Source organism: Mesoplodon densirostris, chromosome 17 (genome assembly GCF_025265405.1).
Source record: "Mesoplodon densirostris isolate mMesDen1 chromosome 17, mMesDen1 primary haplotype, whole genome shotgun sequence".
NCBI lineage: Eukaryota > Metazoa > Chordata > Mammalia > Artiodactyla > Ziphiidae > Mesoplodon > Mesoplodon densirostris.
In genome coordinates this window covers 75,821,683-75,836,448 of record NC_082677.1, presented here as the reverse complement: position 1 = coordinate 75,836,448, position 14,766 = coordinate 75,821,683, and the positions used below count along the sequence as shown (strand labels likewise).

At 44.5% G+C, this 14,766-nt stretch overlaps 1 protein-coding gene across 1 annotated transcript in view; it reads left to right on the top strand.

Annotated features, from left to right (window-relative positions):
* The window catches only part of ANKRD10 (ankyrin repeat domain 10), a 33,440-nt gene extending 22,872 nt beyond the window's left edge, over positions 1-10,568 (top strand). The window contains exons 5-6 of the mRNA XM_060079635.1: positions 5,167-5,256; positions 8,945-10,568. Coding sequence (XP_059935618.1) covers positions 5,167-5,256; positions 8,945-9,420 — 566 coding nt within the window. The 3' untranslated portion in view covers positions 9,421-10,568. The remainder of the gene's footprint in view (positions 1-5,166; positions 5,257-8,944) is intronic.
* The last annotated feature ends 4,198 nt before the right edge of the window (positions 10,569-14,766 follow it).

Sequence of the window (14,766 nt, the reverse complement as noted above, 5' to 3'; positions counted from 1 at the left end):
TTATCAATGATCCAGGATAGAGAAGAATGCCACTCTCATCCATGAGAGAAACTTCTCATCTTGTTAATGAAATCCATAATTGTTGGGGTGCAGCTCCAGAGTGTTCACTGGGGAGAGGCAGTGTGAGTTACAAACTGACCCAGGGACCTACAGTTTTATTTTGGGTTAACAGTTGCCATCAGTAGGAGGCTGTGGTGGTACCAGACCTCACGTGTTAAGTTGACTTCACGGTTTTGTTTTAGTCAAATAGATGTATTACTGAGCTTAGCATCTCATATGTCACGTGTTAGGTATTTAATGTAAAACACCGTTTAGGAAAAATACATCATGAATTAGCTTCAAGTCAGCAGTAGGAAGTTGCTCAGCAGATGATCCCCAGGATGAATTTAACATAGAGAATCTCCCTCCACTTTCTGCTCTGAATTGTTGGTTTTGACCAGGCTTAAAAAGACAAGGAGAAAGGAGGATGGGTGTGGCTTAACGAGCTTGTTAAGTGATACAGGTTAGCTAATGACTTAAAACTTCAGATGATAGAAATCAAATTGGTAATGTAGTTCCATGTATGTGACATACACAGAAGACTTTAGTAACTTCTGGTGTATCTTTAGTGTTCTCAAACTTGCAGTAAATGGCTGTATTTGCTTTTAAAAATTTGACCAGAGAACATTCCTAATGGCGTTGCAATAACAAATGATTGTTTTATCTCAGTCCCCAAAGACACAGCATTTTATAAATACAGTCTGAATGAACGACATTTAACAACCAAGTGATTTTCTGTTTTAGTCTTGAGCTCAGCAAACCTCATGCACCTCTTCCTCTGCACGTTGTGGCAGCTGCAGCGGGAATCGGCCAGGGCCAGGTCCTGGCGCGCTTTGTTCCGGGTGGTTTGTGTCACATGCACCTTCCCTTCCGTGTTCTTTTAACAGAACCCCAGATCCCTCGTTAGTGTTTCCGCAACTGTCACTGCTGCTCCGTGTCCTTGGCATATTCACTAACCTGCCCTCTTGAATTTCCCCACCCCCAGTCTGCTGCAGTTGGGGCCATGGCAGGAGTCCCAGGAAAGGTCACCGTGTGGTAGAACCACGTTCCTACTGGCTTTATGTGCCGTTGTGATTTTAACAGGACCTTTCTTTGCAAAGGTAGTTATTTGGGTAAAATGTACTGTGTAGTAGAAGAGAACAGTTTTAATTAGTAATGCGGGGAAACCACTAAGGGAACATTTACTTCCTGGTTCGTTTCATGGGGAATAGGGTTCCCCAATGGTCAGAGCTCCCAGTTCAGTGGGAAGGCCAGAGGGGTGTGAGGTGACCTTGGTCGTGGGTCAGCACCTAGGATTTCCCACACTGGCCCCCTCAAGAGGCGCAGAGGACTGAACCACCAGTCGGTCCCCTGGCCCTAGGCTGCACTCGACATGCTGAGTGAAAGTGCTTGACAGTGTTCGCACATCGTGTGGTGTCAGCTGTGTGGGTTGTGTCTAGGTAGTGGTGCCCTGTTACCGAACTAAGTGTCCACGTCTTAAAGCACAGGACTGTGTAGACTGGTTTTTGCCTAGTAAGAGATTTCCTTTCCTTAAAAGTTAAGTCTGATGAGGCATTTCTCATGAGCCCTAGATGTGCATTGTAAATGTGCCTGGCAATCAAAATCCTGTTGTGTGCATGTTCTACATCTTGGGATGAGTGGGGTGCCACTTGTACAGTAAAGGCACATCTTCCTAAGTAGACCTAGCCAGCACGAAAATAAGCTTCCTTGATGGCAGTTTCTGTAATGCTGCAGACCCCTCCCTGTCTTTAAAAGTTAAGGAAGGCTTTTCCTATGTTTTAAAACTCCTTGATCAGAAATAGTTTATATAGTTTTAGAATCTCACTGGTATTTGGCTTTAGGAGTTTTTTTCAACTCTCAAGTCTTAGATGAAAATTCAGATGCGGATTTCTGTGTTGCCCTGGGCACCTTCCCGAATGGAGCATCTTTACTGGCCCCAAGGTCAAGGATGAGGGGCTTCTTAGGCAGTGGTCACACCTGGTCATGACTCCACCTCTGGGGGAAGAAAACTGGGAGGGTTTATTTTGAGCCAATCCTAGGTGATTTTCTGTCATAGATACGCATTGTCTAACGTGTATTGAAGTCATGTCTAGTCAACAAATACCTGCTTTGGCAGTCAACGTAAAAGATAAGGACGCTTTTTACAAATGTTCGGTAATTTTTCCTTTTAACTGGAATAGGAAGACGGGAAGGGAAAGTGCTTCTTTTCTAAAACAAATAGAATCAAAATGGATACTTCTGGAAGAAAATTTTTTTTCTGAAATGTCTACAAGCCACTTTTCTCAGACGCGGCGTGGAATATTTCGGTAGTTCCTTTGGCAATGGCGATACGTGTGTTTGGGAGAAAATGCCGCAGGTGACGTGCTCCGTGGCTGTGGGGAAAGGAGTCGAGTCCAGATGCAGTGTCCTTCAAAATTCTGAAAGGCCAATTTTAATTTCATGGCTTATAGTTCAGTTTTAAAAGGTAAATGATTACAGCCTCAGTGCTCCCATTGAGCTGCTTGAACCCTTCCTGTTTCCAGGTGCTAGAAATAAAGACATGAAGGCGTCGGTATAAAATACATCACCCAGGGTTCTGGGCATCTAGGTTAGCAGCCAGGTGGCTGCACATCCTGGCAGATGGATCCTGTATGGGGAAAACGCCTTGCAAAGATTGCTGATCTACGGAGAGAGTAATTAAATTCTAGGCTGTCTGTATTAACATATGCCTCCCACGTTCAAGAGTTTTCTTTACTAGAATCTGAAAGCTTTGGTCTGTTGCGTTGTTGTCCCACTCTATTGGTGAGCAACTACACCTGCATGAACAAAAGACACGTGTAAAAGGATGGCGTCCCTAGTGCACTGCGTAGGCCTCTGGTTAAGGGATCCGTCTTGCTTGAAGGTGGTGGTGTGCCCTCTCCTCTATACCCGCTTTTATTTTGAAAATCCCTCCCTTTGCCACCAGCTCGTCTGGCCCCCTAGTGGCAGGTCTGCCCTCCTGTCCTTTTTCATTTTATAGCTAGTCTGACCTGAGATGACTCCTCTAGTTACTCTTAATAGTTTTGCTTGCTTTCTGTGTGTGTGCCTTTTCTGGCTGGAGCCTGGGCGTCATTCATCGATGGAACACTGCCAGGCACTGGGCTTGGCGAGTGAAGAGACACATTCCCTGCCTTCATGAAGCTGTTTTCTTGTTGCACTTTTGGGGGAGGAGGGGGGTCCTCGTGTCTCACCTGTCAGCTTTCTTTTTAAAACCTGCTTTTGCCACTGTAACCTAGATGTCACTTTCCCCAAGGAATACTGGCCCTGAATTCCAGAACAAAACCAGACATGAAGAGTATGGCTACATAAAGCTATCTGCACTGTATCCCCAGTGAAGTCTGACCTTTTGTATGATAGGACGTTTGTGGCTTTGCCCCGATAACCTGCACTGGTTCTCAGTAAACTGCCTGATCTGGCTCATCAAACGTGGGCCTTGCTAATGTAGGCCCCTCATCTCTGCAGTGACTGACCGAGAACTGAAGGTTGTGAGGCTTTTGTCAACTGGTACCTGGAACATCCCTCTCCCAGCACCCCCCCCCCCCATTTTCTAAGATGTCCTATTTACCACTGACTTTTTGAAAGTACCTTGTTTCATAGCGAAGATGGAGCCTAGCCTATCACTGATTTGGGGCCTGTGGAGGATTAAGAAAAACTTCACAAAAGACTGAAGTCCTCAGTTTGTTGCCTCTGGCTTTAAATCACCTCTTTGTAGGGTGCTTTTGGCTTCATACCTGTGCAGATTTTTTCTCAACTGCACAAATCACACGGCTCTGTTTCTGTTTCTTCCATATACTGATCATTGGGAATTTGTGTTTCTCTTTTATTAAGACTTTTTTTCATTTAAAACTGTTTCAACAGTTTGGAGAATACTCTGGAACTGATATGCTCATTCCTATATTGAAAATGACTCGTGTGTGTCTAAAATTAGAAGTAATTGAAGCTGCCCAGTTCAGGTCTCTCTGTTTTTCAATGTTTATTTGAAAGAAATTACACTGAAAGTTGTTACTTATTTGTTGTATATACCCTCTGACCCAGAAATCATTCTGGTTTATCTTGGGAAAGAACCAGAAGTGTATGCAAAGGTGCATTTATAGGGATGTTAGTTATGGTATATTCACGATAGGAAAGAAAAGGAGCCACCCACGCTGCAGAGGGGAGCTGGGTGGTGGGTGAGCTGTAACCCAGCCATACAGTGGGCTGTTATTCAACTTGAAAGATCCTTTTGAGTTTAGTTGATGGGATGCATTCATGCCATGGCAAATGAATAAAGGCGAGGCGTGAAAGTGATCTTTGGATTCAATTTTGTAAAAAATGCGTGCTGCTTAAGACTGGTGAGCCATACGCTGCGTGAGAATGGCTGCTCCCGAGAAGTAGGCTGCCCGGGGCTACAGGAGGTATTGCTGCACGGAGTATGTGACCCCTGAAGGACTGGCCCGGTGTGCACATGAGCTGTTCTCCAAGGTGCGGGAGTGGGAGTCTCATAAGAAAGGTGCGTCCGTAGCGTCCTTTCCAAATGTCTTGGAACCCAGACGTTTAGTGGGTGTTTCCAGCTGCATTGGATCTTGGTGCAGAGGGTCAGAGCTGCTCTCAGGCGGTACTGGACAAACCTGTCTGGATCTTGGCTTTTACTTTATTTTCTGTTAATGAAGTAAGTTAACTTTTTTTAAAATTTGAGGACCGTTTTAGTGGTTTTTATGTTGTTCAAGAATTGTCATTTCTTTATGAAAAACAACTGAAGGTACATTTGGGGGCATAGCATAGAGTGTCCTGAATCTTTAAAACTATTTAGAAATGTCTGTGAGTTGTATAACTGCTTTACATTGTCCAAATAACAGCCCTAAATGAAAATTTATGCTGACACGTCAATCTCAAGTAGGTATGTGAAATGCCATGACTTTTCATCGAAACTGCACATTTGAGGAATTGTTTTCTATTGGGGAAAGTAAGTTTCTCGGCAGTGTGCCAAGTCCATTAATAATCCGTAGGTTGTAAAGTTATCTGACAGATTGAGAGCCTCCAGTGCTCTGACAACAAGGAATAAGAAGCGTCTGTGTCAAAGTCCTCTGCTGCGGTGTAGGGAACCTAAAAGTACCTTTGTTTTCTGTGCAGCTCAAAGCTCGGATGACCCCATGCCGCTCCTGAATGGCGAGGCGGAAGACGATGCCGACAGCATGCACGTCGATAGAGAGTTTGTAACAGGTGGGAGTGGACAGGTTCCTGTTAGCCACAGCAGCGGTCCAATGGTCGAAGACACCAAACAGCAGGAGGGTGGTTCCGTTGGACCGAAAGAAATAGAAATCTATACTGTTTCAGCAATGCAGACCCCCTGCCGCTGCAAGAACCAGTATGCGTGTTATTTCTAACATGCGTTCGCTCAAGCAGTCTTTGCACTTTGTCCAGTGTTTTAAAGAATGTTATGCTATAATTTGCATATCTTGGACAAGCTTGTAGCTATAAGGAGAAGTGTTCTGGTGCATTTTATGGATATGAAAAATATAAGTGCAATCTTCCTATTTTGATTTGAGGCTTTTGCTTAATGTGCCTTGTTTAATTTTAATGAGGTTTCTTTCACATTTTTCATTTTCTGACATAGGACCTTGGGGTGACTGTACCAAACAAACATCTATTGCTAGTAATTTCAAAGTGATAAACAGCAAAAGGAATGTCTGGCTGTAAACACTGAGAACTAGTAGATGTTGTGGTTTTGACTTGTAACCAGTCAGGCCACTGTGAAATCTCTAACTCAGCATTCCTGGTTGCTTTGGTTTGTGTGGGGCTCACTCTGAATCTACTAAGATGCTGAGCACTGTGTCTCACAAAACACATTTTTTCACTAAAATTTTTAGTATATTAAAACAGTTGATAGTCATTTTTGGTTTTTAAAAGGTAAGGGCTTTGTTTCTTTTACTATTTAGAGTAAAGATTTAGCCATTTAGCTAATGCTTTTTTCTACCATTCTTTTATCTAGGTGACCATGAAAACGTTTTAGCCATTCTCTTAGTGTGTTAATATATTTGGAAATAGATACTGGTTTTTAAAAAGTTTTATTATTAGATCTGTATGCTAAATTCTTTACTGGGGATAAAAGATTATATATAGGGCTTCCCTGGTGGCACAGTGGTTGAGAAGTCCGCCTGTCGATGCAGGGGACATGGGTTCGTGCCCCAATCCGGGAGGATCCCACATACCGCGGAGCGGCTGGGCCCGTGAGCCATGGCCGCTGAGCCTGCGCATCCGGAGCCTGTGCTCCGCAACGGGAGAGGCCACAGCAGTGAGAGGCCCGCGTACCGCAAAAAAAAAAAAAAAAAAAAAAAAAAATCATTTTTGTTCACTAAGATGAAAAGAAAATGTGTAAATCTTTGTAGAAGCTACAGAATTGTTACAGATGGAGTCACCATTTTGCCAAATACTTAAATGAAATGGGTAGATTTTCCAAGGGAAATTCTGATTGGATAATACATTTAAAGATCTTGGCTAAAGATAAATAACAGAACTCAAAGCCAGCTTTTTTTTAAAATGGCATTGCTACATGCTTTTAAAAAGGCAGAAGTAATCACTCTTTAATCTTCAAACAGTAATTCCCTCGGTTTTCAGGTTAAATTTAATGCCGCTCTTGAACCTAACATTGAAAAGGCCATTATTTAAACTCAACTCATCCCATACGATAGGTGCCAAGTAAGCATTCCCCATGTTTTTCATCACTTCGTTTATAACACTCTCTGACTGAATAAACAAAAGGTATGGAATTGCTAGAGATCACTTGCAGTAGGTGGGCGAGGGGATGGGATGGAAGAGGCGAGTCCTGGAAGGCACGTTGGAACAGAGTGTACGGGCGGCCCTGGGCGGTCCTGCAGACCGTCAGCAGGTGCGGGTCTGACCAAGCAGCCCTAGGTCTTAGCCAGTCTCTGGGAGGTTTGCTGCTCTCATGCTCAGTTTTACTAGATGTTTCATAATGACATGGGGTTACAACTAGCCTTGATTTTGAGAATGCTTAATGGAGCTAACTTACTTTAGCTGGGCACCAGAGAAGAATGATACACATGCAGTGAACATTAAACAAAAAAACATCAGTCTATGGGCTTCCCTGGTGGCGCAGTGGTTGAGAGTCCGCCTGCCGATGCAGGGGACACGGGTTCGTGCCCTGGTCCGGGAAGATCCCACATGCCGCGGAGCGACTGGGCCCGTGAGCCATGGCTGCTGAGCTTGCGCGTCCGGAGCCTGCGCGTCCGGAGCCTGTGCTCCGCAACGGGAGAGGCCACAACAGTGAGAGGCCCGCGTACCGCAAAAAAAAAAAAAAAAAAAAAAAATCAGTCTAGTTAACTCGGATTTCTGAGCCCCAGTCACCTAAAAATATAATTTCTATCTTTGTTAGTAGTAGTATAGTTGTCTTAATAACTATGAAGGTCAACATCCTACTCATGAGTTTTATTACCCAGGAAAAGCTGTTTATTTTGGGGGAAAAAAATAAATATTTCCCTGGGAATAACTTGTTTTACTTTTAATTTTACCTCATGTTTAGTTCTTGAAACACTTGTTCTCCAGCCTTAAGTTTAACTAAATAGAAAATCTGTCGTTCAATTTGAAAAGAAATAATCCATAATCTGCTGAAGAATTTATAGCGGCTGTTAAACTGTGTCACTTAAACTGCCAGAAAATTGATGATTAATAGAATGTTTAGAAGATGTTTTTGTTCATTGAACAAGATGTGATTTTTTTGTCATCGGAAAGATTTTCAGGACACACAGAAACCTATGCCTGGGTGCCAGTCGGGGGTCATAGTGTGCGGGGTGTTAGGGTCATGGGACACACAGCTGTGTTCCTCATTCTAGAGGTTCCGGAGTCAGTGCTTCTGTGTTTAGTGTCACACTTTACCTGAATAGTGCAAAACATGGGGTAAATTTTAACATCATTAAGCAAGTCATAGTTTTAGATCACTCTCTGTACTGTTCTGTGAATTCCTGTGAACGTGAATATTAACCCTTGAGTTTCACTATACAGAAAGTACCTTGTAATTGCCTATTCCCATGTGTCCAAACGTTTTGTGATTGACATTTTTTTCCCGTAAGACATCTCCCTCTTAACAGATGTCTATATGTGCAGATTATGGTTTTTGAAAGTGGAACCTTGGAGATCATAGCCACTGTAATTGCTGAACTGAGAAGAAACTCTTCAGAACTGTGCTCTTGGCCCAAGACTGTATGCATGGAATCATTAGGATTCATGGTTCTTCCTGCAGTCTGCCAGTGCTGCGCTGTGGCATTTTGCAGAAGTGCCGTGTGATTCGAGCGTTGCTGAGGAAAGCGCTCCCTGTTCCTATTCCTGTGTGCGCGTCCCTGGCTCGGAGGAAGCGCTCTGAGGAGCCTCCTGTGACGCTGTCAGACTTTGTCTTTGTCCCGGGAGCCTCCTTAATTCACATGCTTCATCAACTGCCTTTCTTTTCTTTTCTTTTCTTTTTTTTTTTCATTTCTTAAAAGCTGGAGAAGTTTCTGGTTTATTTTAACCCTTTGTGGGAACACGTTTAGTTCTGATGGACTTTTTCACAGGTGATGATTTTTAAAACTGCTCTCTCCAAAGTAGTCTTAAACTGAGAACAGTTCCGTGCTGCTGGTATTTTTCATGCAGTATGTTTGTCAGCTGAAGCTCTTTCATTTGGTTCCCCAACACTAATGAAATCTATAAATGTTTCCTATCTTACCAGGCAAATGCTTCTGTTGTGTTTTACTTTTAAATCACTTATGCACCGTTTTTTGCCTTGCAAGAGGAACTGGTTTGTTTAAAGAAAGGAAACTAAATAAATCCTTTAAAACAGTAGCAGGAATGAAGCATTTTATACTGTCTCCTCCCCTCTGGTTCTGAATTTTGGTGACAGGTGTATTTCTTAATGCAGATACGAAAAACAGTAGCTCCGTATCGAATACACTGACAAATGGATGTCTCATCAATGGACATTTGGACTTCCCCTCCATGACACAGCTCAGTGGGATGGAGAGCAGGAGTGACCAGTGCTTAACAGGACTTAATGGAATTGGCGGTGGACTAGTTCCAGGACCGCCGTTTCCGAGTAGCCAGGGTTCTCCCTGTGTTCATGGGACTGAAGAGCCAGAAAAGGGCACGAGCGTTAACCCTGAGATGTGCGGCTCTCTGCACCTGAACGGGAGTCCAAGCAGCTGCGTAGCCAGCAGGCCTTCCTGGGTGGAAGATATCGGGGAGAACCTGCACTACGGACACTACCACGGGTTTGGGGACACGGCCGAAAGCATCCCAGAGCTGAGCGGTGTGATAGAGCGCTCCAACTCGGTGAAGCCGGAGGAGGGGCACGACGGCGCCATCCTGGGCACCATGCACCTGTTCCACGGCTCTTAGGGCCAAGGCCGCCTCTTGGACACGTCAGGCCTCCTGCTAACCAACTCCGAATACTAGTGTAGCGTCAACCTGAAGGAATGCCACAACTTGTACTATGTTTTTATACTTCAGCTTTCTGAAAAAGTGCACTCTTATTTGGCAGGTTCTCGTTGAGTCCGAGCTTGAGTACAAGTAGGCTTATTTAGCACACAGGTGTCTCTCCGTGGGATAGTGGGCCTCTTTCAGGATGCACTTCTGAAATTTAATTTTTCTGCTGCCAATCTCAATATTTTCTTTTGAATACGATCACCATAAATTGCCATTTTTCCTTCTGTCAAATTAAATTGTATCTGATCAGGATAAATTGCAGACAGTAAATGAGGTGCCTGGTAATTTACCCCTTTGCACATGGGCATCATTTTGAAGAGCTCGCTTTTACTCTCTCCAGTAGAATTTTTGACAGAAGACAACTCTTTCCCTATGCAAGGTACAGCCTTACAAAGATTTCTTGCAGTGATTTGTATGAAGAAAAGAACGGTTGCCTTTTTCAAAGTCTTTTCATTGGAACTTTGCTACGGGCCGTGTGGTGAAGGTCTTACTTGTAGGCACACGTATTGGTTTGGGGACATGAGTGGTCCCTTCTTTAATGGTGTAGCTCACTGCCCTGGATTTCACTGAAAGCACCTGCAGCCTGGGACTGACTTCTGATTTGATGTGTTTTTATTCCACATTTCCTACTTGGACTCTAGGATTGTTACCACAGATAATGGTTTCCCTTATATGTAGTGGAAGTTCCTCTTTGTAGGGGAGTGTCAGGTCTAAATATTTAACTGACTCTTTTCACTTATATTTTCTTTTTTCCTTGTTTTTGTTTTTTGGGGTTTTCTGCTTTAAAATATATACCACTATATATATCCAGTTAACTGAGGGAATTTTGAATCTCTCTTAATAAAGCTGCATTAAGTTTATGGTTTTATAGAAATTAGCTTTTGTTTAGGCAACTAGTGGTTACACTGTGCAAATATTGTCATGAATTTTTACTTTTCTGATTTTTGTAATAAAAATTGGTGAAGATAGAGGATGTGTCAGATGAACAAAACCAATGTTCTCAGAGTGTTACTAACATTTTGTTTTTAAATTGTCCTTTACACATGGAATAAACAAAAGCTCACACCCGGTGTGTCTCTGGGTATGCTTTCCTGCGTGAGGGTGGTCCGTTGGAGGAACTGGAGCGGTAGACTTTTACCGCTGCCTTTCATTTTGCTTGTAAGATTCCATTTACTCTTCTGACCCTCCCATGTAGTCCTTTTCACTGCTTTTGGTTCACATGCTCTAATTTTATGAACACGTCGTCTCACTGGATCTCTCTTGGGGGTAGGGGGAGGTATAAATTGCTGTCAGCTAACAGTATTGTCCCTGCATGCTTATTTTCATAAAAGACCACAACCACAGTTTCCTAAACTTCTTTGGGCCGGTACGTATTAATAAATGTAAGCCTTTTAAGTATATAAATTATAGTTAATAATGGCAACAGAATAGCCATTCTGGCATGCCTAGTATGTTATTTAAAACGTTTATTTTTGTACATTATGGAAAAACCTACTAGACCAAGTGAAGGAGCACGAGCCTTCAGAAGTGTCACAAAAATTACTCTGTGCTGAGAGCAGAAGTCAGAACATCTGCCGTGTCACCTCCGCCTTCTCCCGTGCAGGGTCAGTCATCACGCCTGGACGCAGGTGACCTCGGAAACCTTTTTAAGGGACTGATCATGAAGCCACCCAAGTGGCCGAGTTTCAAGACAGAGGAAACCTAATGCCGTTCCCTCATTCCCTGCGTGGACTATATTTGAAAGTATCTCAAAGACTTCATGGTGAACTAATATTTGCTGGAAAACATTAAATGAATCTCTTAAAATACGCTAAAGATCAGAACATTTGGTTAGCCATGGAATTGGGGAGAATATGACTGCTTCTTGGGGATAAGAATATTGCATAGAATCTATACTTGGGCAACCTCCACACTTCAGTGGGTGGGTGATACATTGTGGTTCAAAGTCACTGACATAAAGTGCTTAGAAATACATAAGAAGATTGTTATGCTGGAATTCTATCTTGCCTGGAATTTGCTTCAGAATAATGTAGGACTGGAGAGTGAATGGGACAAAACTCAAGATCTGGGCTGAGCTGATATCAACATTGGGTGCATGAAGGTTCGTTATTCTGTCTACTTCATCTATAATTGGGGAATAATTTTTTAAATTAGGACTTTAAGAAGAAAACAGATGTTCTAATACTTTAAAAAATTGCAGCCGTCATGTTCACATTGACCAAGAATAAGCTCAAATTTTGCTCAACTCACCAAACTTCAGTTCATGCTGAACTCTCACGGTAGTTCACTGGTCCTTCACATTTGGCCTGAAGAGCCTTTTAGGTGCCTGTATTAAATACTAGTGGCAAAGCAGTTGGAAAGTGAAATAAATAGGTCCACTTACAGTAACATCAAAACCATAAAATACCTAGGAGCATGTCGTAAAAGGTGTTCTAGACCTCTACACTGGAAACTATAATATAAAACACTTGTGAGAGAAAGGTCTCTGTAAATGTGTGGAAGTATGTAGTAATTGAGAAAGGAGAGGTATTTTAATAGCCTTTGCAGTTGATCATGGGTATTGGATACAGAATCAAAACTCTACAGAGGTGGTTTCTACAGCAATGGTTTCATAAAGGTTTGCTGCAATGTTGAATCAGAAACCGTATGGATGAATTTCTTGTACTCAATTACATTAATCCTGTTTATCTTGTACTTTGAATGGCAGCTAATCCATGCATGATTTTATAACATCATGCCTTAGCTATTTGGAAAATATTCTTTTTTTAAAATCTTCCTTTTTTTTTTGGCTGCACTGAACAGCTAGTGGGATCTTAGTTCCCCGACCAGGGATCGAACCCATGCCCCCTGCAGTGGAAGCATGGAGTCCTAACCACTGGACTGCCAGGGAATTCCTGGAAAATATTCTTTAACTGAGGTCTGAAGATCGTCCAGATGTTGAAACATTTCATTTAATATTTAGAAAAACTCATTAATATCACTAACTATAGAAGTCAGAAGCTGACTTCATCATTCGTCACATATACTGTCATTTGTTTTCCTTGAAGTGGCAGGCTCACTTGGTTAATCTTTTTTTTTTTTTTTGCTGTACGCGGGCCTCTCACTGCTGTGGCCTCTCCCGTTGCGGAGCACAGGCTCCGGACACACAGGCCCCGCGGCCATGGCTCGCGGGCCCAGCCGCTCCGCGGCATGTGGGATCCTCCGGGATCGGGGCACGAACCCGCGTCCCCTGCATCGGCAGGCGGACTCTCAACCACTGCGCCACCAGGGAGGCCCGGTTAATCTTTTTTTAAATCACATCTGCCAAACATAAAAAGTCATTAAAGTCTTAATAACCATTGTCAGTTATTTTTCAAATAAAAATGATGTTTCTAGAAAGAAAGCAACTGGTTACGTTGTAACACAACCAGCCAGGCAAGTGCTTTTCCTGGAGGCAATATTGTACTTGGTTCCACATGCTTTCCATTTCATCACACAAGACATGTACTCAGTGGTTGAGATGTAATATGTAAGGACATTTTTAAGTGAAATTGGCCTTTTTTAACTGCACACCAGTGAAGAACATAATGGTAATCAGGACAGTCGTTGCTAAGGCTTTCACCATTGCTTTTGAGCCACAGTGCAAATGTCAACACAGGAGAAAGCAACTCACATCTTGATAACATAGCCGTGACCTTTCGGGTCCCTGAAATGGTCCCAGGGTCCCGGGGAGTCTGCTCATCCCAGTTTGAGAACTGCTGGATCAACTGTGCTGTTAGCGTTTGGGCCGATGAGACCTCAGCAACTGAGGGATAAATGCTGGGATCTAGACAGGGTTCTTTGAATGGCTCTTTAGGCCTTTCTGTAGATTGAATTTTTTCAACTGAGAGCAACAGAGAACGGAGGAAGACTAACTGGAGACAGAAATGTTGAAACCTTTCTGAAGAGTCTTCCTGAAAAGAGGAGCCAGGAAGTAGGCTGTAGGGAGAAGCGGACGTGACATCAAGAGAGAGTTTGAAGGGCCTCCCTGGTGGCGCAAGTGGTTGAGAGTCCGCCTGCCGATGCAGGGGATACGGGTTCGTGCCCCGGTCTGGGAGGATCCCATATGCCGCGGAGCGGCTGGGCCCGTGAGCCATGGCCGCTGAGCCTGCGCGTCCGGAGCCTGCGCGTCCGGAGCCTGTGCTCCGCAACGGGGGAGGCCACAACAGTGAGAGGCCCGCATACCGCAAAAAAAAAAAAAAAAAAAAAAGAGAGAGTTTGAAGATGGAAGATACAGGAGGGAAGGCTGGAGGCCCAGGTGAGCACGTGAGAAGGGGTGGGTCCCCTGATGGCTCCTGTTTCTGGTGAATTGTGAGCCCCCAGCTTGGGCAGGTGGTTTCCAAGAGACACGGGCATCCCAACCTGTGGCTGCAGCCATCGGTGATCCTGGGCAGAAGGGCCGAGTTGACTGGGCTGAACCGCGTTACTGTTCAGCTGAGCCAGCTGGACGAAGCAGCGGTTGGAGTGGCTGGGATTTAAGCTGAGGAGGGGAGGCCGGGGGCGGGGGGAGTTCTGATGGAGGTGATGGTGTCGGCTAGTCAGGCACCGCGGGGACAAGACGGTACAGTTACCGTGAGCAGTGAAACAGCCCAAGCGGAGTGAAAGGCCAGGGTGATCCAGGCAGCACACCCTCGGGGGAGGAGGGACAGGCTCCGGATGGGGGCGTCATTGCAGCCAGTGGTGGGTGGGGGGCATTGCCGGTGCTGGCTGATGGGGTGAAACTGGGCCAGGACGGAGGGCTGCACCAAAGCCAGGCTTCCTTCTGCTCTCAGCCCTCACGGGTGCGGGCTGGCGGGGCAAAGGGCGCACAGTGTCCCCTAACCTCCAGCCGCTCACCCTGCTTCTGGGACACACGAGTAAACAGGGAATCATGATTCTGTGCCACGAGGGGGGAGTACAGGGTCCACGGGGGATGAGCTCCCCTAGGACGGGCGGTGGGGTTGTCAGGGGAGCCTGTCCAGAGGAGGGGGATCACGCCGAGGGAACCTGTGCAGGACGCACTGGAGGGACCCTGAACCTCCTTGTTTCTGTTCCCTTTGCTGGCCGGCCCATCTTCCGAATAAGACCGTAGTCCTTCAGCTGCTTTAAAGCCGGCTCTCTTGTGTTAAACAAAAAGCCAACAGCCCAGGGTTCCAGAATATTCCCCACCCAATGATGCTACTGCATTAATATTAGAGTCAATTCATTGGGGGTTTGATGTTTGGTTTTTCAAATTATAATAAATGATCATCCATTATGAAA